General features: G+C 36.0%; 4 protein-coding genes and 1 pseudogene across 5 annotated transcripts; 1 reads left to right on the forward strand and 4 right to left on the reverse strand.

Annotated features, from left to right (window-relative positions):
- Window positions 1–343: 343 nt before the first annotated feature.
- Window positions 344–4,122, reverse strand: LOC112783734 (uncharacterized). Its single transcript, XM_025826784.2, has 5 exons — window positions 4,086–4,122; window positions 1,674–3,981; window positions 1,284–1,595; window positions 1,087–1,192; window positions 344–1,018 (listed from the first exon to the last, which is right to left on the reverse strand). The coding sequence occupies exons 1-5, from the start codon at window positions 4,120–4,122 to the stop codon at window positions 344–346; spliced, it is 3,438 nt and encodes a 1,145-aa protein (XP_025682569.2).
- A 4,891-nt stretch (window positions 4,123–9,013) lies between these two features.
- Window positions 9,014–11,023, reverse strand: LOC112792335 (tetrahydroberberine oxidase-like; annotated as a pseudogene).
- A 4,436-nt stretch (window positions 11,024–15,459) lies between these two features.
- On the forward strand, window positions 15,460–22,714 carry LOC112792336 (tetrahydroberberine oxidase). 2 transcript variants are annotated; one of them, XM_029297307.2, is made up of 2 exons: window positions 15,460–17,245; window positions 19,941–22,714. In XM_029297307.2, the coding sequence occupies exon 1, from the start codon at window positions 15,647–15,649 to the stop codon at window positions 17,219–17,221; it is 1,575 nt and encodes a 524-aa protein (XP_029153140.1). In that variant the 5' UTR covers window positions 15,460–15,646; the 3' UTR covers window positions 17,222–17,245; window positions 19,941–22,714. The 2 variants fall into 2 exon arrangements, with proteins under 2 accessions (XP_029153140.1, XP_072069378.1); XM_072213277.1 differs by having other exon boundaries at window positions 15,460–17,175.
- LOC114927437 (uncharacterized) lies at window positions 20,465–21,753 on the reverse strand. The gene is made up of 2 exons (XM_029297308.2): window positions 21,414–21,753; window positions 20,465–21,329 (listed from the first exon to the last, which is right to left on the reverse strand). The coding sequence occupies exons 1-2, from the start codon at window positions 21,474–21,476 to the stop codon at window positions 20,727–20,729; spliced, it is 666 nt and encodes a 221-aa protein (XP_029153141.1). The 5' UTR covers window positions 21,477–21,753; the 3' UTR covers window positions 20,465–20,726.
- On the reverse strand, window positions 21,686–22,653 carry LOC112792338 (chlorophyll a-b binding protein, chloroplastic). The gene has a single exon (XM_025835528.3). It carries the CDS (start codon window positions 22,651–22,653, stop codon window positions 21,859–21,861), a length of 795 nt encoding a protein of 264 aa, XP_025691313.1. The 3' UTR covers window positions 21,686–21,858.
- Window positions 22,715–23,432: the final 718 nt, after the last annotated feature.

The following is a 23,432-nucleotide window of genomic DNA, read 5'->3' on the forward strand; positions in this document are numbered from 1 at the left end:
AGGACGTTGCGTGGTCCAACGAAGAGAACGGAGACGCTTCTATCATCTTCTCTGCGAACCAATGGCTTCTGGTAATGAGAAAGAAGTCTCTGGTCTCCAATTTCCCTGATAATCCACCAAAAATAGAAAGAATGTACAAAGACAATATAAAAATGTGACTATAGGAAGTCTTAAAGGATAGAAAACAGCGTTGTCAAAACCCGGATAAACAAAAGAGCTTTATATGAGACGATGCGTTTTGAAAAATCTAAAATAACTCAATCAAATCAACCTATTGTCGGAGAATATGACTAAAATACAATCTACTGAAATATGAACTACATGCATGATGGAGAATAGCATTTTAGGATTCGGCGGCCTCTTCACAATCTTCAACCCTTTCGATGGTGGACTCTTCTAAATCGCCGTCTCTCGTCAACCGCAGGCCTTCGACATCAAATTCAGGGAGGCTACTCAAACAGGATTGTGGATGAAGGTCGACCTCACAATGTTCATAATCTTCGCCCATGTCAAACAAATCTCTTGGCTTCACATGAACCACTACACTCCATCCGTTCTCCACCTCATCCTCCACGTAGAACACAAGACGCGCCTCAGATGCCAAGATATACGGCTCATCGTCTTCTCGATCACCGGTGTGGATAGGATTGGCAAAATTGACACAGGTGTGGCCCAAAACGTCTTGCCGGATGCCTCTGCCCGACGTAGTGTCCGCCCAAAGGCACTTGAACAATACTACAGTGAATTGACCGCTGTAATTTAGCTCGATGATGTCTACTAATCTCCCGTAATACGAGACACCGCCAACAGCAACATTGGCATCCCGTTTACTTGCATAACTTCTAGTATCCGAAGTGACATAGACCCCACTATTCTGTGTTTTCATCCCTTCCTCCCTCGACATGGTCCTGAATTTAAATCCATTGACGTTGTAAGCCTGATAGCGACTGGCCTGAGCACGGGGACTGCAGGCGAGCCACTGTAACTCGTTCGAATGATCCGTGCTTCCAAATTGGACCTGACATTGAACCATTAGAGACAAGAAGGCATCAAAGGGTTGTAGGATCCTGAGATATTATAGATTACCTTATGCCTGAACCAGTTCGAAAATTCTCTGTGCACAACAGTATCTATGTGAGACTGCGACCTTGTTTTACCTCGCAGCTTTCTCTTTGTGAAGGCTCTGTACTCACTGTGCATAGACAAAGTTTGTTCAAGTTCATTTCTATCAATACCCAAATTGGCTAACTGTATAATTTTAGAACTTAGGCTGTTGTACTTACTCCAAGAATTTCTCTACAGCACTGCAATTCACCAGTACATGACGATGTGCTTGAAGCTGTTCGGTTGCTGTTAGAGTAAAATATGAAGCTGCCCCGACCGACTTTCCAACCTCTGGGATCATGTCGGCAATCTCGCTCTCTGGAGCATCGCTCGGTCGGTCGTCAACGCGCGTCGGTCGGTTGATCCTAGTCTCGACATTATCTAAGTATCTTGAACAGAACGTGAGAATCTCCTCGGATAAGTAGCCCTCTGCAATCGATCCTTCTGGTTGTGCCCTGTTACGCACGTACTGCTTGAGACGACCTAGGTACCTTCGAGTAAATAACATAAATTAATAGGTGATAACAATCCTAGTTATAGAGGTCGAGAAAACTTAAGTAGATCTTTACCTCTCAATTGGGTACATCCATCGGTAATGCACTGGGCCACCAATACGGACCTCCTCGACCAAATGCACCGTTAGATGAACCATAACTGTGAAGAAGGAAGGTGGAAATATCATCTCCATGTGGCACAAAGTATGGACCACACGATCCTGAAGGAGAGGAAGTTGTTGAGGATCAATGGATTTACTGCATATTGCTCGGAAAAAGGCTGATAACTCAGCCACGACGGCAGACACTGGGGTGGGCAACACGTGTTTTGACGCAATTGGAAGTAGATGTTCCATTAGGATATGGCAGTCATGACTCTTCAAGCCGAATAACTTGCGCTGTTTTAAATCAACACAGCGAGAGATGTTGCTAGAGTACCCGTCTGGAAAGACCACATTCTTGATTGTCCTAAGAAAGACATCCTTCTCTGGATTCCGCATAGTAAAGACTGCAGCAAGATACTTTCCACCTTCAATTGGCCACATATCCTGCCGGATGCCCATCAATTGGAGATCTTTTCGAGCTTTTAGGTGGTCTTTGGACTTACCGCTTTCGTTCAACATGGTGAAAACAATGTTGTCGCATACATTCTTCTCTATGTGCATCACATCAAGGTTGTGACGTAACTCGTTGTTCTCCCAGTACGGCAAATCAAAGAATACACTCCTCTTTTTCCATGGAGACTCGTCTTGCACCACGGTCTGCTGTCCACGCCTTCTTTTACCAGCAACTGCTTGCACCTTGCCTTGTGAGACAGGAACACCCTCCAATTGTCTCAAGACATCCCTACCAGTCAATTTGGTAGGTGGGGATCTATCATCTACCTTGCCATCAAATCTACTCCGGTCCTGTCTATATTTGTGATCGCGATTCAAGAAGCGACGATGACCCATATAACACCATTTCTGACTGAAGGTGAGTCGCATAGCCTCAGCATCCAAATTACACGTGGGGCAAGCTCTCCCGCCGTAAGTATTCCAACCAGATAAATTGCCCAAGCCAGGAAAATCACTGATAGTCCACATCAGTGCAGCTCGCATCTTGAACATTTTCTTCTCACTCGCGTCGTAGGTATCAACACCAGCCCACAACTCCTTCAGCTCATCGATCAGGGGCTGTAGATAGACATCTATGTCATTGCCAGGCATTTTAGGACCAGGAATAATCATAGAGAGAATAAAGTTGGTTTGTTTCATGCAAATCCATGGGGGTAGGTTGTACGGTATAAGAATCACTGGCCATATTGAATATTTTGAACTGAGGTTTCCATAAGGATTGAAGCCATCACTAGCCAGGGCTAAGCGAACATTGCGCGGATCACCAGAAAAGTTAGTATATCTCCTGTCAAATGCTTTCCAACCCTCGCCGTCCCTGGGATGCCTCAAGAAACCGTCAGAGTTGGTTCCTCTCTTGTGCCACAACATGTCAACGGATGTCTTGCTGGACATGAATAATCGCTGCAACCGTGGAATTAAAGGAAAGTAACGGAGAATCTTCGCCGGTAGAGGTTTCCCATTCTTCTTGACAACGGTGTTGATTCTGACTAAAGAATTCTTCCTGGTCTTTTGCTTCCACCTAGATGCCCCACACCGTTTGCATCTAGACAAGTCTTGGTCTGTACCCTGGTATAGCATGCAGTCATTTGGACATGCATCTATCTTCTTGTACCCAATGCCGAGCTTCCTTATGATCCTCTTGGCATCGTGCAAGGTCTTCGGAATCCTTGCATGCTCAAAGGCATCCCCCAGTAGCTCTAGAATCAATCCGAAAGCCTTGTCGCTCACTCCGCACATGCACTTTATATGGTACAGCCTAACCAAGAAAGACAGCTTCGAGAATTTTGAGCATCCCGGATATAATGCCTGCTCGCCGTCCTCAAGCAAGTCGTGAAAGGCACGAGCCTCGCAGCTAGGTTCATCAGATAAGTACGGCAACCCCTCCGCAACGTCTCCGACATGCCCATTCATCGAGTCTTCATCTTCACTTTGCAGTCCCGTGAAGTTGAATGCGTCCTGGACCATGTCCCGCATTTGATCTCCTAAATTTACATTTGGTTCTAGTTCTTCCCTAGCGCTGGATCCCTCGTCTACGATCTTCTCACCGTGATGTAACCAAAAGGTATAGTTAGGGGGAAAGGGTTTCATCAGAAGGTGATCGTACGCGTCCTCTCTAGTTTGGTAGCACCGGAACCCACACAAAGGGCATGGGCAATGTATCATCCCATCGGATGATGCATTGGCAAATGCGAAATCAAGGAATCTATTTAGACCATCCTTATATTCTACACTCCCTCTAGGCTTTGTAATCCAACTCTTATCAATGTCTAAATGAATGAAATAGCAGAAATAAATAAAAAAATAGTATCAAAATACATAGCACTTGTAATAAAATAAATGAAAAAATGGGGAGTGTGTCAAGAGAACCAACAACAGTTTATCACAATTATGAGATGGGAGAGTGCCATACGTAATAAACTTGATAATATATTACAAGTAAAACCATGTAAAGAGCGACGGAATAACTCAAAACGGAAATAAATTTATAAAGGTTACTTGCTTCCCAGGTAACATGTAGCACACGATAGGTATTGGGGAGGAGGCTTACTCATTGCAAAATTCTGTGCTTTCTAAATAATTACTGGGTGAAAGAATTGCTGGTTCCAAGTCCAAAAAGTGAAAAGAAAATAAAAGCTTCCTTAAAAAAAGAAAAAGAAAATAGGACTGAAAGTTAGATGTAAAAAATAATAAAAAATAAATATAACTAAACAGTCCTAATGGATAGAGAATAAAATCTTGAAATTGTAGACATAAATTTCGTAGGTATGTTTATGCAAAATATTTGAGTATAGTTTCTCTATATTGTCGTCTACCATAGAGGTACAAATAATTGGTTCAGCGAAAAAGAACATAAAAAAATAATAACAACACGAGCAGCTCAAAAAGAGTGACACACAAGAAAAGGGTCTGAAAAAATCAAATAGCAATTTAGAACTAGAGTAGCATGAATGACATCAAGAGAATCATGACCAATTAGTCCAGTGTCATAGTAAGTATAGTAGCAACCAAACAGCATGACTTAGCATGAATTGCACAAAAAATTGGTTAAGAGAAGTGTAAAACCATAATGGCAGCAGAAGCATAGTTGTGCACTTAATATATGAACACCATAGATAAGAAATCAGCACCATAAGAAGTAGTCTAATAGCAATAGCAAATAAGCAATAGTATAATAAGCATAAAGATACTAAAATGGGAGCATTCAGCGTCAAAATGACCAGGATAATTTCCCTAACACAAATAACTAGATCAGCAACTATTAAAGCAACTATTAACAAGACTAACAAAAAAAGGCTATAAATTAATGCTAAAAAACAACAGAATATCTAAATAAGGAATATAAGCATGAACCAACCATTCTAACACACACTCCTCGCAGAAAATGTGTTTGCCCCGCAATAATATGGCTTAATTATATTGAAATAAATTGCAAAATTAAAGTGAACACGATGATGATGATGCATACAAAAAGCTAGCAATGTCAAAATTAAAAATGCATTAGTTAGGGACTGAAAAAGAACATAAAATAAGAATAAAAAAATAGCTCAGGAAGAGTAAGTCAAAAAAAATAATGGACTGAAAAATGCAAATACCAATTCAGCATTAGATAAGCATGAATGACATCAAGAGAATCATGACCAATCAGTCCATTGTCACGGTAAGCATAGTAGCATAATAACAGCAGCTATTATCTTGAAATGAACCAAATTGGTGAGGAGAAGAATAACACCACAATGACAGCAGCACAAGAATTAGTAAGCAACACGTCATTAACACCTCGGCATTGTGATTCAAAATTAGATATTGGAGATTCTTGTATATCTTTTGTTCCTCAACAGTTCGTAAATGGTAAAAAGTAATCTCTCTCATTAGATAAGCATGTTATAATTAGATTTGCTTCAGGCCGTAGTAATGCTGATATGAATTAATAATGAGTGATCAATGAATATAGGCAGGCTAAGAGAGCAAGATTGCATGAACCAAAATGGGAACGTGATGTGAAGAACTGAACAAAAAGTAGTGTTTTTTACACATGCAATGCAATTTGGTTTATAAGAATCAAAGTCGATAGGGAGGCAATAGTAATCTGAGAAAGAAATAAAGCCAATAAGGATTTTAATTTATAAGAATGAAAGAGACGGATTTGATTGCACTTTGCAGCAAATGACAATGGTATTCAACAGAAAATAAAAAACCCAACAAACAAACAAAGCTACATATAATCCCTTCAAAGAAACTCCATGTAAACTAACTCCACTACCACCAAACAAAATAGAAATAAATGGAACACACTAAACATAATAAAACCTTGCACCAACATAATAAGTAAACTATCATTAACGGAAAACTATCTTCCACCTTTTTTCAAAATTTTCTTTAATGACAAGTCCTCCCTTTTTCTCCAAAGCACCAAGGAGCACTTGAACCCTCCGTGGACCATCAATAAACTACAATGACAGCTACATTAGCATCCCACTTAATGTAATCTTCTAAGCCCATGATGCGGTCAACGAAAGCATATTATAACTAGAAATGATTGAGTGTGCTATGCTGTACAGAATTGCTAACAACCATAATTCCAAACTCATTAATGTTCAGGATTAAAGTGTGCTCCTTTTATTTTATCATTTTATTTTATTTTTTTCCCTGAGAATAGTATAACTTAAGTGAAGCTCAATGAAGTGGCAATGGTCCCTTTCAAGTTTTAGCCATTACTCTCTACACATGTGGAAAGTGAAAAACTAGCTCATTTGAAGAATAGGGAAAAGACACAAACTTTAAGCACTCCATGTCTGAATATGAAAACTAAAATCCCAGATCTACATGCAATGTATCACCAAAACATCAAAAGGAAGCAAAGCATTTAAATAAAAAAGTATGAAATTGAAAGAGGATACAATGTACAACTCAAGTGTTGTAAAACAAAGAAGTAAAAAATAGAATGAAAATAAAGACAAAAGTTACTTTTTTAAAACACTCAAATAGGCATGAAAATGACAGATTTGGGAGACGAGAATAGAAGAATCATAATGAAGATAAAGGAAACTAAGCCAAAACCAACAAGCCCAACTGTGCAAACACACACCCCAACACACAACAACCAACCTGACTCAGAATACTATTATAAACAATACACAGATGATAAATATCAAGCTTTTGTCATAAAAAACAAGGGAAAATGATAACAGAGCTGAACCAATGGGAAGTGGCAAAGAACACAAACAGCTATGAAACAGCAGTTACTAATGTCTTGTACTTTACATGATAAATTTATTAACAAACAAATTTTTCAGATTAGTGCGTGCAAAGTTTCTCAATTTCTCCTGTGCAAGGGAGATGCAAACCAAAGAAACACATTCTTGGGTAATTAAAAAAACAGGAAGTAGATGCAAGAGAGATGCAAACCAAAGAAACTCAACCCTCTAACATTGATAATGAGCCTTTGTTAAAGCCTTATACTCTAACTATCACTTTCAATACAGAGCACCCATTAAATCAAAAAAAGGGGTACCTTCAAATTCCAGTCTATGAACAGCGGCAATTAACCCCAGTTAAAGACAGATATAGATAAATATTTTTACAAAATTCTAACCAACAAAGAAATCAATAAGAAAAGATCAGAGTGTCAGGACTAACCAGTGCCAGGGGACTGGTCGTGAAGGCAGCTGCGCAACTCGACAGGGGAGGGTATGAGCTTCAGGAATTGTGGATGATAGGGGAAAGCTTGAAAAATTGGGGGTTTCTGCAAAATTGGGGTTCTCGATTAACGGTTGTAACATGAAAAGGGGGAATTGACAAGTTGAATCATGATAAAATCCTCACCTGGGTGGGTTCTTCCTTGATATTTCTCGGCTGTGCTCCCGTTCTTGGTTGGCGCGCTACCAAACTCAACTCGCGGGTTTCTGCAGAATTGGAGGGAAGTAATTTCGAGTTGTAAAATAAAAGTGGAATTGGAACACTGATTTGAAACTCACCTAGTGGCGTTTATTGAAGAAGTCGCCGGGTGGGGTGGTTTTGTTTGGCGCCTCTTCTCCCGCTTTGTTCGCACCAGGAAGTGAAACGAGTAAGCCCGAAGATATACTTCCTAATTTAGCAGCGGTGTTCACTCCCCAGCCGCTATCCAGGGGAGTTTTGTGGCTTTTACCTGACCGCCACACATCTCTGCCAGGATCCTTCTTGATTAGCGGCGATTATGGTAACGGCCGCCAACCCCCTGCCGCTACTCTCCGCCTCTGCGGTAGTGATTGCTACTATTCTTTTCTTCCAATTTTTCCTTTTCCGTGAATGGTGCAGTAGTTGCGGGAGACTCATTAGATGCATTTGCATGAACAAGTTATCATAATAATATTTATAAAGAGAAATATTAGAAGAATAATAAAATTTATTATTTTCGACCAATGCACGTGAGTTAATCAATAATATTAAAGATATATTATTAGAATACTAGATTAATTGTGATGCTAGTTATTTTGGTTTGAGTGATAGTGTTGGTTTTGCTTGTTTTATTAAAGATTGTAATGGGATGGCAAATGGAGTGTTTGGGAATGATTAAGAGTAATAGTATTTTTCAAGAAAAATTGTTTGCTATTTGGAGAAAATATCTCTTAACTTGGGATGTGGATCAACGAGATGTTATTTGTGAGACGGATTGTGTGGAAGCATTTAATCTTGTTACTCAAGATGGTTTTGGGTTTATTGATCCATTGATACTCAAAATAAAAGATACCATGTATTGGAATTGGCGTGTTGACTTTCGTTTGATTATGAGAGATGCAAATACGGTGGCAGATACTATGGCAAAGATGACGATGAAGTTACGACTTTTTCATGTAGAGCTTCCTTCACCTTGGGAGAAGTTTAAGAGTAGTCTTAAATGGGACTGTCCCTCTATTTAAGCAATTCATTTGTTTTGTTTTTCTTTGTTTAGATTTTAGTTTATTTCAGTCACAAAAAAAAAAGAATATTAGATTAAAAGAATTTGATTGATGACTAAAAATAGTGACCAAACATGAATTTTGTTGGTCCATAAGCTTTTTTCTTTATTCTTTAGAAAAATATAGGTAGACAATTAAAATACTAAACAATATAAATAATAGATCACATGTTCAATTCACTAGATATGTAGATCATTATTCTAATATTAAAATTTAGGTGAATAATTTAGAAGTGTAGTGTGTTTTTATTTTATTGGGATAATTTTAGAATCTATTATTCATATTTTTCACAAAAATTATTATCTACCTAGCAAAATCCTCTCTCTTTTAGAAAGTTTAGTTTGCTAATATTGGCTAGAAGAACTCAAAGAAAAACATAATATTATACTGTGATGCAATGAGGAGCATAAAGCACGGAAACGGACTCAGCCCTCAACATTTCAGTTACTATGGTGAATCGAAAATATGATGCATTCTCAAAAATCAAAATTGTTGCTAGAACATGCCCTAATTTTTCTTCTACTTTATTTGAAAGGCACAGTTAATACAGAGAGGATTGAGAGTTCAATTTATGTCCTTCACATGAGAGAAGGTATACTCTGTTCATACCTAAAGAAGTTAAGAGGATCAACTTTAGACTTGACATGTGCCAATCTATTGAAATTGTTTTTGAAATACTTAAAACCCCAAATGCTAGCCTGCTCATAGGATGTGTAGCCATGAATGTTATTTACCCCAATATCAAGGTCTCTATAGTTGAGATATGCTTCTCTAGGAGACTTTGACACAAAAGGTTCCATATAACTATATAGCTTCCTCATCCAATGGATGTGCCTTTGTGCAACCTCCTCTCCTTTTTCTTGCCAGTGCAGAGAGTACTGAATCTGATACAACACTCCAGCTCTGTGTGGGAACGGAATTTCGGATTCCGGAATCTCACCCATTCTGCCTCCAAAAGGAAAGATAACCATCAACACTCCTTTGCCACCATCTTCATAAAACAACCGCCACAATCCTTCTAAGCCACTTTCAGGAATAGGATGTTTGACATAATCAGATTTTGCTTTGAAACTGTCTCTTGTGACTTGACTTCTGTTGAGTAAAACCTCAAGAGGTTGACCACCGAATCCCCACGAGTGAAGAGTAAACTCGATCCAACTCATCTCGGTGCAATCTTCTTTAACCAAACCCAATTCAAGGAAGCTTTCTTGCATCAATGGAATAACCTTATCTACACCTCCAAGAAACAAACCTTGAAACAAGGCCTGTACAGTTAACTCCCCCTTATTACTGTGTGAAGAATTCACCATCTGCACCATGATACTAACGGTTAGATCCTTGGGGAGTTTACTTGCCACACTCTACCATTTATGAACAAGCTTCGTTGCATTCTGTTCCAAGGTTCTAGGAGCTTTGAACAGTGTCACGGTTGATGGAACCAGAACGAGCTTGATCTTCCATGCTAAGATCACTCCAAAGCTTGCTCCACCACCACCTCTAATGGCCCAGAAAAGATCTTCACCCATGGCTCCCCTGTCAAGAAACCTACCCTTCACATCAATTATGTGAGCATCGATGATGTTATCGGCGGCGAGCCCATATTTTCGCAAAAGGTATCCATAACCCCCGCCGCTGAATTGTCCTGCAACTCCTACGGTGGGGCATACACCTGCTGGAAAAGCAAGAGTACTGGTTTTGGTGCCAATGCTATAGTAAAGTTCACCAACAGTTGCACCAACTTGAACCCATGCTGTTCTGTCTTGTAAGTCCACTTGGATGTTTCTGTAGTCTATGAAATCAATGATGACAAATGGAACTTGAGAGACGTAGGAGATGCCCTCGAAGTCATGGCCTCCGCTTCGAATTCGAATCTGTAACCCGTGGCGCTGGGAACAAATTACAGTAGCTTGAACATGACAAGGTTGCAGGGGTGTGACAATGACAAGGGATTTATGAATGTTGTTGGATGAGAATCTGAGGTTTGAATCGAAAAGTGAAGTAGTGAATGGTAAGCGGAACTGGTTTTGGTGTAAACAACATTGGAGATTGATGTGGAGTTGTGAAAGTGAAGGCACTTAAGGAAGTTTTCATGAATATCAGATGCACATGAAAATACAAGTCCTATTGTTATTGCAACAATGAACTTTAAACTCAGGTTCTTCATTTTTTAGGTGGTTGCCAATTTAGGAAGAACCATTCACCTACTACTTAATTATATTATATTTTTGCTATATGATAATTAGATTTATGCGCTCTGATAATTGATGCCAATTATTTCATTGACGGCAACTGCTACCTACTCTGCAATTAATACTCTTGTTATGTGTTTCACTGTATAACTTCACAACACTATAATAATACACACGATTTTTCATGTTTGTTATTCTCGTGTATTTTCATTAGGATATATAGCTCTATTTATTTAGGAAAAGTGCACTTCTTTTAATATTTTATTTTTGACCATCTCCACTAAACCTACTTGGGAGACAAAACTTAGTGATCTCATCAATGAATTGGTGCATCATTATCAACGTAATTGAGCTTTCAATTTCATCGTTTCACAACACATTGGATTATCGGTGCAACTTAAGTGGACATCCACTTTATTTCATAACATTCAGAACAAAATAATATCATTTATTCTTCGGAAGCACCATTTCTTATCAACTAGATTAGTACGCGCGCATCAACTAAATTAATTATACCACTATGTTACATTTATACTAAAATCATCTATCATAATAAGCTACTAATATAAAATATATGTTAAAATATAAATATACATTAAAAATAAATTAAACCACACATATATTTATACATAAATATATTAATAACTAATTTTAATGACTGATTTTTATGTATGAATAACATTTTTTGTAATTATATTATAGAGTATAAATTTAAAAATACTCCATTATTTATGAATATATCTATTTATTTGCTGATATTTTTTAGAAGATAGTATTATATAGCATAATTTTAAAGTTTTCTTTGTATTTAAAAAATAATTATAAAAATTGAAAAAAAAACAATTGAGAGTAAAAAAAAAAATAACATACAATTATATATAAATGAATTTTATTAATTATGATATATTAGAATGTTTGTGTAGTACGTAAATGTTGTTACTAAAGTTGAACTAGTGGAAGATATTTTAGATAATTAATTTGAGAGAATATATGAGATGGAATAATAATATTAAACTTGTTACTAAATATATTTAAGTAGATCAAATAACATACACTTTGAATATTTGTAATTAAAAATTATTATTATTATAGTTTTAATATAGATATTAATTGTATTTAATTGTTATTTTTTTAATTTAATTAAGTAATAATATATATTAAATTTAATTAATTAACATTGTTGAGTTTGAAAAAATAAAAATAATAATTTGATAATGATTAATATTGTAGTTTTGGGTTGAAAGCCCAAAAATGTATGTGATGTATATGTTTATTGTGTAAAAAAATAAAATGATCAAAACAAATCCAATAGTATGTGTAATTCATTTGGTTATTATGCAACAGGCTCAAATCCTCTTAACAACACATTCTTTTTTTCTCTGGCCCGTAACTAAATGATCAAACACTCTCATATCTTTTTTTACTCACGTGATTAACCTTAAATCAAAGATAAAAAATTTTAAAAGCAAGCAAAGAAAGAGAAATCTAGTTTGAAATTTCATCAAAATAAAAAAGATAATTACTAAATTCAAGCAATAAAGAGAAAAAAGAAAGAAAAGTCAGATATTAGTGACAAAAGTAAAAATTAAATTAAAAGTTGAATCAGAAGCAATAATTTGTTGAATTTGCATTTCTCCTGCATACACTATTAGAGTAAAATGAAGAAATTGAAAATTGTGTATCACTGTTATAAATCAAAGGTCAAAAACAAAATTTGGAACCAAATAATAGATAAATGACTCAGATCCTTAAAGCTAAAAAGAAAAAAAAAAAAGAAGAAGTTAGATAAAAATACATGCTAACTCTAATCACTGTTGTTGTACCATCTCTATTTTGAATTACTGCTATGAAATTTTGGGGGAAGAAGAACAAAGTCAAAGATTTTTAACCAATTTTAAGTTTTGAAAACTTTATCCTTCTTTAAAAAATGGTAAACAACTATAAATTAAAGTAAAGAGAGTGTACATATTGTTTGAACATTCATAACTTTTGAGCTTAAAGACAAATATGTGAAGTATTAGTAAAAGCCATTGAAAGAAAAGGTAAAGAGAGTAATCATGGAGAAAAATCAGAAAACTATTTCAATATTTTTTGTAGTATTTCTGTTTTGTATTCATGATCTTAAGAAAATTCTCTTGCTAAGTTGGGTGAGCATTTAGTGGTCGAAAGTTTAGAAAGTGAACTTAGCCAAATCAAGTTTGGGTAGAAATTTGATTTGTCCTAGATAGGATTGGATAGAATCTTAGGAAATTAATGATTGTAATTTTTGTGAAAGATAATAAAAATTTTACCACAATTATAGTGAAGACTAGATGTAGACCACATTGCACTAGTAGTTGAACTAGGATATATGGCTATGTCATTTTTTTTTCTCTGTTTTGTTTCTATTTTTCATTTGGTATGTGACAAAATAAAATTGTTTCCTGCTTAATATATCTCACAAAAGTCACAATAACTACTCAGAGTATCCAAAATAAAGAATTTGCTCAGTTCTTGATCAATCATAAAGTCATAAAATAAAATGATCTCCTATATAATATCAATTTGGCATACTCAACAACAACTTAGTTTTAAATCCAATTTGAAGTTAAAGTCAACAAATTTAAAAGAGATTATAGATTCAGTCTCCTCTCTTTTCTAAGTCATTGATAACTCTTACATATGATCAAAGTTTTGCATCATTTTATTTAAAATCATTATTTTTTATATTGTAAAATTGTCATTTATGTTAAATCAAAAATGCTATTTGTATATTAAAAATAACTATTAAAATTAGCTATTATGTATTTTTATATAAATATATGTGTAATTTAATTTATTTTTAATAAGTGTTTTATATTTTAATGCGTATTCTACATTAATAATTATTTTTAATAGCTAATTTTAATATATACCTAATATAATTGATGTAAAATTATTGGCCTGACATAATTATAATAGAATAAAGATAGGAGATAAAGATAAAGATGAATAATGAATAATAGAATTTATTTTTTAATTTTTATTTGTTTTCATTTTAAGACTTCTAGATTAAGGTTATTTAATTTTGATCTTTTTTACTGCACAAAAATATTTTTCTCGTAACAATAAAAAAGATTATTTGATCTTTTAACATAAATATTAAAAAATATATATTTATTTTTTTATAATTATTTGTAAAAGAATAATAGAATTAGTTTTTTTGGTTTGATTTTTTTCTTTTTAAGACTTCTAGATTAAGATTATTGGATTTCCATATTTTTTATTGCATAAAAATATTTTTGTCACAATAATAAAAAAATATTATTTCTTTTTTTAACATAAATATTTCAAAAAGATATATTTATTTTTTTATAATTATTTATAAAGATATTTTAGTATATATAGTGATATAATAATTTAAAAATAAATAAATAAATACTGACTAAAATAATATAATTGTTCATACCTAACCTAATATTAAGGCCTAGATCCAAATAGGATAAAAAGGCTCAATCTATAGATTAGCCTTTCTACATAACCGATCTCTCCCAAGGAGGTCGGATTCAGCACAGACTTTACGCCAAAGAAGTTGGGATTTAATGTTAGCTGACAGATAACACTTATTTAAATAAGTAACCGTCCCTAAAATCTCTCAACTCACTTCCAAGAGCCATATTTCAACTTTTCTAAGATAAATGGACGGTTATCCTTCTTAAAAGGTGGAACTACACCAATAGTGGCACCACTATAAATACACTGACACCCCTAAAGTATCTCTAAGTTTCAATATTCTCTAAACCTATTTAAATTCTTTACTGACTAGACATTGGAGTACCTTTACAGGTACTATCTCCCATTTCTTTTCACCTCTAAGTCAGACGTTAGCTCTCAGATATAAATTAACTCAAAAATCATTTTTTACAGACATTTGAATTAACCTCACAAATCCAGCCGATAATCTTCAGTTTTTTATCGTAACTAATTTTTTATGACATTTTTTTATTTGTCTAAATTTTATTATTTTAATACATATTAATTATGGTACTCAAACAAGTACCATTAATTTTTATATGATAAACAGACAGGCGAGGGAGATCAGTGGCGGAGCCACGTTATGAGCAAGGGGGCAATGCCCCCGTAAACTAATAAAATGTATGTATTAAGTTTTTAATTTTTTAGTTTAACTCTTTTTTAATTTTTAATTTTTTTTTCTTTTTGACTTATATTTTTCATGTAGCTCCTCCCAAAATAATTTCTAGTTCCAGCTCATGATGGAGATTATTGCTCAAATTTTGGAGGAACGTGTCAAAATGAGCTTCTAGTTTCTCCCGCCCAAGGCCCACTAGTTGAAAAATTAAAAATTATAATACAAGTACATGAAAAAGCTGAGCACAGTGAACAGTTTCATAGAAGACACTGGTGAAAACTCACGTACAGCAGTCGACTTTACATAACTAAATTTAATAAATAATTTAACTGATTTGACTAAGTGGATGTGATTTTTCACCGAGACACGACCTACTTTTGCTTTTCTCGTTCTTCGTCATTACGCGTCGGTGAAACAGTCCGATTTTTTATAAATAATGTACCGGACAACTAATACTCCAATAATTGCACTTACATAATGAAATATGAATAAGTGAAATTTCTAAATTACTATACAAATTAAACACAAACACACTTACTTCTATCACATCCATTAAGCCCTTCGTGGTTTTGCCTCCAATAAGAAGAACCCTCACCCGTAACTGTCTACGATAGACTTTGCACCATACCATTAATCCTTTCACTATTTAAGATGACTGATATGTTGTTTATCAGATTCTAACACCATAAAAAAAATAAAAATGAAGTACCCAAGTCCATATTTGACTGTTGTTGTAATTGGCCTTTTATTTTCATTAGCATCTTCTGCATCTCATACTCATGATCATGAACACTTCCTTCAGTGTCTTCAACTTCAGAACTCCACCTCAATCTCTGAGGTTGTTTACACCCCTTCCAATTCCTCTTACTCCTCTATACTGCACTTTTCCATTCAAAACCATAGATTCTTATCCAAAACAACTCCCAAACCCCTAGTCATTGTGACTCCCCTCCATGCTTCCCATGTTCAAGCCACCATAATCTGTTCCCAACTCCATGGCTTGCAGATTCGAACTCGAAGCGGTGGCCACGACTTTGAGGGAGTCTCATATATTTCTCAACTTCCTTTTGTTATCATTGATCTTATAAACTACAGAAATATTGAAGTGGATGCAGAAACAAGAACTGCATGGGTTCAAGCTGGGGCAACTATAGGTGAACTTTACTATAGCATCAGCAAGAAAAGCAAAACTCTGGCTTTTCCAGCAGGTGTATGCCCTTCTGTTGGAGTTGGAGGGCACTTCAGTGGTGGTGGCTATGGATACTTGATGCGTAAATATGGCCTTGCTGCTGATAATATAATTGATGCTCACATGGTTGATGTGAAGGGTAGGTTTCTTGACAGAGAAGCAATGGGCGAAGATCTTTTCTGGGCCATTAGAGGTGGTGGTGGAGCAAGCTTTGGAGTCATCCTAGCATGTAAGGTCAAACTAGTTCCAGTTCCACCAACTGTGACAGTTTTCAGAGTTGAAAGGACTTTGGAGCAAAATGCAACTATTCTCATTATGAAGTGGCAGAATGTGGCAAGTAAGCTTCATGAGGACCTAGCCATCAGGCTCGAATTAACGACAAAAGCCAAATTTGAAGCCCTGTTTCTTGGTGGTAAGGATAAACTCATTCCATTGATGCAAGAACGCTTCCCAGAATTGGGTTTGGTCAAGGAAGATTGTACTGAGATGAGTTGGATAGAGTCAACGGTTTACATGGTTGGATCAAGTAGTAAATCCCTTCAAGTTTTGCTGCAAAGAACTCCAAGCCTGCCACAAAGTTACAAAGGGAAATCCGACTTTCTGAAACACCCCATTCCTGAAAGTGGTTTAGAAGGAATATGGCAACTATTTAAGGAGAACGGGGACAAATTTGCATTCATGGAACTATTTCCTTATGGGGGCATAATGGATCAGATTCCTCAGTCCAAACTTCCTTTTCCACATAGATCCGGAAACTTGTGCCTTGTTGGTTACCTAGATTCTTGGGACCAACATGGAAGAGATGAGGTAGCACAAAAACAAATCAAGTGGATTACAAGGATTTATAGTTATATGGAACCTTTTGCATCAAATTCTCCTAGAGCTGCATATCTCAACTATAGAGACCTTGACATTGGGGTAAATAACATTGGCTACACAAGCTATGAGCAAGCTAGCCTTTGGGGTCTCAAGTACTTCAAAAACAACTTCAATAGGTTGGCAAATGTGAAGACCAAGGTTGATCCTCTTAACTTCTTCAGGTACAAGCAGAGTATACCTTCTCTCGTGTCCAAGAGTAGCATATAGAAATCTCATATCTGAAATTTTGAGGTAAATAAGCTGTTTTATTCTTTTGCTCCTATCTGTTATGCAGTGTGTCTCTTCCATAATATTGATGAAGATATAAAACACACTATATTTTGTATTATGACTTTGAGACTACTAAGCCATACGAAGAAGAGAAGAGAGCAGTTTACTGTTACCTAAAATTTTCCTATAACTGAATCATAAAAATTTCACTTTTTCCATCATTTTGGAGGCCAAATGTGATTCATGAAAACGTTCTTTTCAACTTCGTTGGCTGTGGATAGAGGTATGCACGGATGACATAGCCTTTTTGCTGAAGAACTACACAGTAGTGGACTAGTTTATGTTTGTACTACCCCTTCATCACTTTTAATTGCATATAAATAAATAGATTTAATAAATCTATCAAAAGAGAATTCTATAGTAATTTTCTGTTTTTCTGCATAAAAGATTTGTCACTATCCATCTTCATGATAACGTGAGTGAATAATACATAGAGCTTTCTACTAGATAGATGAAATTTATAAGCTCTTAAAACTAGTCAAGATCCTAATGTTATAATCCCAATCAATTAGACAAACTCTTAATCATTTAGTAGTCTATACAATTTTGCTAACCTAACAACCTAACCATTTCAGAATATATGTTCCCATGTGTGTTAGTATATGACTTGTATGCATTAGCCATTTTAGACAGTAATTTCGTGATAAAAAGGCACAGAAGAAAGAAAACCAAGGAAGTGGTAGTGCAGTCAACTCCTCTATACTGCAGTTTAAAGTATTCAATTAACAACTATATATTTGCATTAAAAACAGCACTATACTCCAACATGCTTCCATGTTCAACCCACCAGGCTTCACAGCGTTTCGAACATTTGGTTGTATAACATTTCTTTTAACATGTTCAAAAGAGTCATGAATATAATCCTGGAGTTCTACCATGCTATAAGATCAACTAATTTGATTATCCCACAAATTGATATCCAACATTTGATTATAACATGTTCAGAGGTAGCATGTCGGACAAAAAAGATGAAAGAAAATTAGCAACATTGGCTTTAATATTGGAAAGAAACAAACAAATTTACATGTTTGACAATCAGTAATCTACATATTGCAATGAAAAACATGTTAACAACACAACTAACAAATTACCTAACCACCTGAGAATCACCAGAGTAAAAAATCACCTAAGAGTTCGTTTGAGGAAAATGTACTTGGTTGGAATTCATCACAATCCAGAAAGTATTTCCCATACACACCTTTCACGCTTGGATGCAGAGCAAGGTAGCATGCTGTGGCACACAACACCAAAATTAATTAATTTAGAGAACAAAAAATTATTGTTATCTCTATATTAATTTTGGGCAAGTATTAATAGAATTTACTTGTGGAACGTTTTTCCTTATGAAAAATGTGAACGTCTTCAGAAAATCTACAACAAAATTATATTATTGTCATAGAGAAATAATGATGAAGTAAACTACTAATGTTTTTGGCGAGACAAGATATGTGATAGAAATATTAGTAAATTTTTCTTAAGACGTATCTGATATGTATTATAATCAAACTGTGTTTTTCTCTATTTCTATCGTAAGGTAACCAAATATATTTTTTATCACATTGTATCTATATATTTTGTGTTATGAATACTAACCAAACACAATAATAAGTATAGAGTTCAACATTGACTCATACTTACCATATCTACTAATCAATGGAATTGGATCTAATTCAAATAAGATTTATGCATCCAATATAGTAGTAAATATAATGAGTCGATTCAATATTTTACATTTAGGTAAAAATAACATCTTAGACAATGAAATTATGGGGAATATGCATATGCATATGTATATGTTCATGGAGAATTAATGACTTACTCATGAGTAGAGTAGAATGTGTCATAAGAGGAGTCATTACCACTCCCGGGTGCACTGAATTGGCTATGATGTTCACACTTCCTGTAAACCAAAGGAAAAAGTTTATCCGAGCTAGACAATAATAATGCTTGATTAATCTTTTATTTCTGCAAATATGGCCAATTTTAGATTTCAGTTGACCCTTATACATAGAGTTTGATTTGGATCCAAATATATTTCAATAACCATTTATTTTAAGCTTTTGTCATTACTTTGTTTTGTTTTTGGTCCATAGAAAAAGCATTATGTTTGTTTTAAATTCCTATAGAAATTCGTAAATGTCTTGTCTAGGTTATTTTTCTTGTCAATTAATTAAAAAATTTGATTAAGAAAATCAACTTATTCAATAATATAACAAAAATATATTTTTTATTCTTGTTTGTTTTCCTTTGAAAGTTTAAGATACTTATCTACTAGTCTACTAGCATATATAATTGGAATAGAGAAAAATTTGGTGTACAAATTTTTATTTTTGAAGTATCTTCTGTTATGATGTTATTATCCTTTTTCAAATTGTTTTGTGGCACTTATTTCTCTTCGGTATATACTTGTGAGTTAATATGTCTATCCATATTACATATTGTCTGTGAAATTCTCATTAGATTAGTAAGTTCTAATTCAAAATTTATTGTAAGGGCTATGTTTTTTTTTTCCGGTTTCAGTCACTAAAGGATAACGATATCATTTGTGTTATCATCTTTATTTTTCACCTTTGTATGAGCAAGACTTGCTACACTTCTCTGACATTTGTGGTGTTAATGAATGAATAGAAGTTTCTGATGTAGATTTATGTTGCAGATGAAGTTTTGCAGCTGTGAAAACCGGGTGGCTGAGAAATTTAGGGGTGAAGAAATGCAGGATAATAGCTACTTGGATGAATTCATGGAAGGTACTCATTCCTTTTACAAAAACAAAAGGAACAAGGCAAAAAGTAACACTCAAGTACCCGAAGACAACTAAAGGATAAAAACATTTCAGCTGAATAACAGTCCCAACTCCCATATTAACATCGTTAGATTATTTATTTGTTCGTTGCCTTTCTCTTTTGCTACCATTTGGGATTGGCCCATTGTGATTCTTGATGCAAGAAAGCTTCCTAGAATTGGGTTTGATCAAGGAAGATTGTATTGAGATGAAGTGGATAGAGTCATGCTTTACATGGTTGGATCAAGTGATCAATCCTTTCAAGTTTTGCTTCAAAGTGCAAAGAACTAACTTCACCACAAACAAAGGGAAATCTGACCATCTGAAACATGCATGCCATTCCTGAAAGTGCTTTAGAAGGAATGTGGGTACTGTTTAAGGACTGGGACGAATTTGCATTTGATTAAATCTTCAATATTAGACCACAATGTTACATTTGATTCAGAAAGCTGGAAGGTGGCATTCAAGGAACTTACAAAATACATGATCTTATCATATAATCATATAAGAAATAAGGCAAACTAAAACTATACTATCCACTGAAAATGATATGAATTTGGAAGGCAAATCTTGAAATCTACATATTACTTATAACATGGAAACAGAAGAAAATCATGGAACAAAACAACAAAGCTGAATAGGTCATACAAGATGATTGCCTCAGTTAGTGGGAGGATCATTATGAAGAAATTCTTGAATGGTTGAAGGGAACTCCAATCCTCCAAAAGCACCATCAGAACCCTCAGAAACAAAAGCAGCTTTCCCTAAAAGTAAATGAGCAAGTCTCAAAGGCTCTAACTTGTCTTGCCCACCACCACTGAGGAAGTGTTTGATCCAACCATCTAACCGCTTCACCTCCCTGCGACACTTGGGCCCCACCACTCCAACGATCTTTGAATGAAACCCACCTTCACAGTGGCAAGAATCCCCATCTTCTTCAAGATCATCATCCCGTTGTTCCTTCTCCGATAAGCCCAAGAGCTGCATTAGCCTCTCAATGTCATCATCATCAGTCACTGCAGTCTTATCACGTTGAGTAGCATTGTTTACAGTTCCATCACTACATGGAAGAGTAGCTGTGAATCCTTGAGGAATAGAGAGGAACGCAAGAGGAGGTTCACTGCTATCTTGGGGAACAACACCATAGCCATGAGCACTGCCAAGGAACATGGCTGAACAACTAGAAACAGAGTCGCTTCCTTGTGTCTCTTGAGATTCAGATTCTACTGGTGCTGTTTGCTCTAATTTTAGTCTCTTTTCAACCTGAAAGCACCCAAATTCAGAATACAGGGCAGCCCTAGAAATCTAGAATTACGTATATGGATTTGTTAGAATTTCGATTACAACCTGCTTTAGAGACGAAAAGAATTTGGAATGCGACCACTTCGATAATGCTCGCGAATTCTCCATCTTTTTTTTTTTCCTCTCTCGTATTAATCGCTTTTAACTGGCGCTACTATATATCCAGATATCCTCACTCTCTCTTATCAAATATTATACACGAAATATTAATTAATTAATTTCTTATCAGTTTTCATTTAGTATCATTTATCAATGCTCATGAAAAGGCGGGACTAGAAGAGAGAATATAAATCATGATCGCAGAAACAATGAGGCAGTTAAGAAAAAAAGATGTAATTAACATTCAGTGAGACCAAATAGGTACACGATTCACATCATACTAATTCACATTCTCAAAATCCCAAATCCCAACCCCACAGCTGCTTTCTCATTTTTTTTTTCCTTTAAGGTTTTTTTTTTTTGTTCAAAACCCAAGAGCTAAACTCAGCGCTCACTTTCCGGGGACAAAGTTGGTGGCATAGGCCCAGGCGTTGTTGTTGACTGGGTCAGCAAGGTGGTCAGCGAGGTTCTCCAATGGGCCTTTACCAGTGACAATAGCCTGAACAAAGAATCCAAACATGGAGAACATGGCCAACCTACCGTTCTTAATCTCCTTGACCTTGAGCTCGGCGAAAGCCTCTGGGTCGTCAGCAAGGCCCAATGGGTCAAAGCTGCCACCTGGGTAAAGTGGGTCAGTAACCTCTCCAAGAGGCCCACCGGCAATACGGTAACCCTCAACGGCTCCCATCAAGATGACCTGGGTGGCCCAAATGGCCAAGATGCTCTGTGCGTGGATCAGGCTTGGGTTTCCCAAGTAGTCAAGCCCACCCTCGCTGAAGATCTGTGATCCAGCCTTGAACCACACAGCCTCTCCGAATTTGACACCGTTGCGGGCCAAAAGCTCTGGGAAGACACAGCCCAAAGCCCCAAGCATGGCCCACCTGCTGTGGATCACTTCGAGCTCACGGTTCCTGGCAAAGGTCTCTGGGTCAGCGGAAAGCCCAGCAGTGTCCCAGCCGTAGTCACCTGGGAACTCACCAGTGAGGTAGGACGGGGGCTCGCCGGAGAATGGGCCCAAGTACTTAACACGGTCTGGACCGTACCATGGGCTTCCTGAGGTGGCTTGCTTGGTGGCGGTTTTCCTCATGGAGATTCTTCCAACTCCAAGCTCAGGGACTGATGGGCTGAGCTTGACGGCCTTGCCAGCCAATGATGGGGAGGAGAGAGCCATGGTGGAGGCTGCCATGATTATATGCTTTTAGTTAATCAGTTGTTGCTGTGTGAGTGGTGTTGATGAGTGAGTGGTTGGATGCAATGAGTTGAGGTGTATATTTATATAGAGGTTAAGTGGTTGCACTCTTATCTTGTGCTATCTAAAGCTTCGATTTCATTGGAGCCTCCAGATTGTGTCACTGGAATTCTATGTCCACATGGCAACCCCTAATCCACTAATGGCTCAGATTCTCCTCAATGGTTTGATGACCAATGGAGCTGTTACACGTACTACTTCAGGATTCCACTAGATATGTACGTTGTATGAATAATTGAGCTATTTACTTCTCTCTCTTTTAATGTGTTGTGTTATTTTGCACGTAAAATAAAATAAAACGGGTTTTTGTTAAAATGGTGGGGCTATTATTCCTTCAATGTTTCGTAGGTGGAAGATATTTTCTGGGTCCACTGATTCTGTTTCTGTGGTAAGACGTTTGCGAACCACAAAATTTGAAATGAATGCAGAGTGCAATGGATACATGCTACGTTTTGTTTTACATAACATAAATAAAAGGAATGCATTTTCTGAGAGGAGTTTTATTCTAGTCTTTGAAACTTGATTGATAGTTACACAGGTCGATTTTAATGGGTGGGTCAATTACGTGACCGAGTTTATATTTGTGACAATTTAACATGATCGAGACCATCCTCTTCTTGTTCGTGTTCTTTCTTCGAGTACCTATCTATATCTTCAAAAAATCAAACAACTCATACCTCAAGATGGAGAAGATATTTTTCATTTCATGTCTGGAT

This window comes from Arachis hypogaea, chromosome 13 (genome assembly GCF_003086295.3).
Source record: "Arachis hypogaea cultivar Tifrunner chromosome 13, arahy.Tifrunner.gnm2.J5K5, whole genome shotgun sequence".
NCBI classification, from domain to species: domain Eukaryota; kingdom Viridiplantae; phylum Streptophyta; class Magnoliopsida; order Fabales; family Fabaceae; genus Arachis; species Arachis hypogaea.

Excerpts from the sequence above, each read along its gene's own strand:
- LOC112792338 (XM_025835528.3), bottom strand. The coding sequence starts at position 22,653 with ATGGCAGCCTCCACCATGGCTCTCTCCTCCCCATCATTGGCTGGCAAG.
- LOC112792336 (XM_029297307.2), top strand. The coding sequence starts at position 15,647 with ATGAAGTACCCAAGTCCATATTTGACTGTTGTTGTAATTGGCCTTTTA.
- LOC114927437 (XM_029297308.2), bottom strand. The coding sequence starts at position 21,476 with ATGGAGAATTCGCGAGCATTATCGAAGTGGTCGCATTCCAAATTCTTT. Across the intron at positions 21,330-21,413 it reads TCTTTTCGTCTCTAAAGCAG|GTTGAAAAGAGACTAAAATT; the intron begins GTTGTAATCGAA and ends GGGTGCTTTCAG.
- LOC112783734 (XM_025826784.2), bottom strand. The coding sequence starts at position 4,122 with ATGGCACTCTCCCATCTCATAATTGTGATAAACTGTT. Across the intron at positions 1,193-1,283 it reads GCTGTAGAGAAATTCTTGGA|TGAGTACAGAGCCTTCACAA; the intron begins GTAAGTACAACA and ends GTCTATGCACAG. Across the intron at positions 1,019-1,086 it reads CGAACTGGTTCAGGCATAAG|GTCCAATTTGGAAGCACGGA; the intron begins GTAATCTATAAT and ends GTTCAATGTCAG.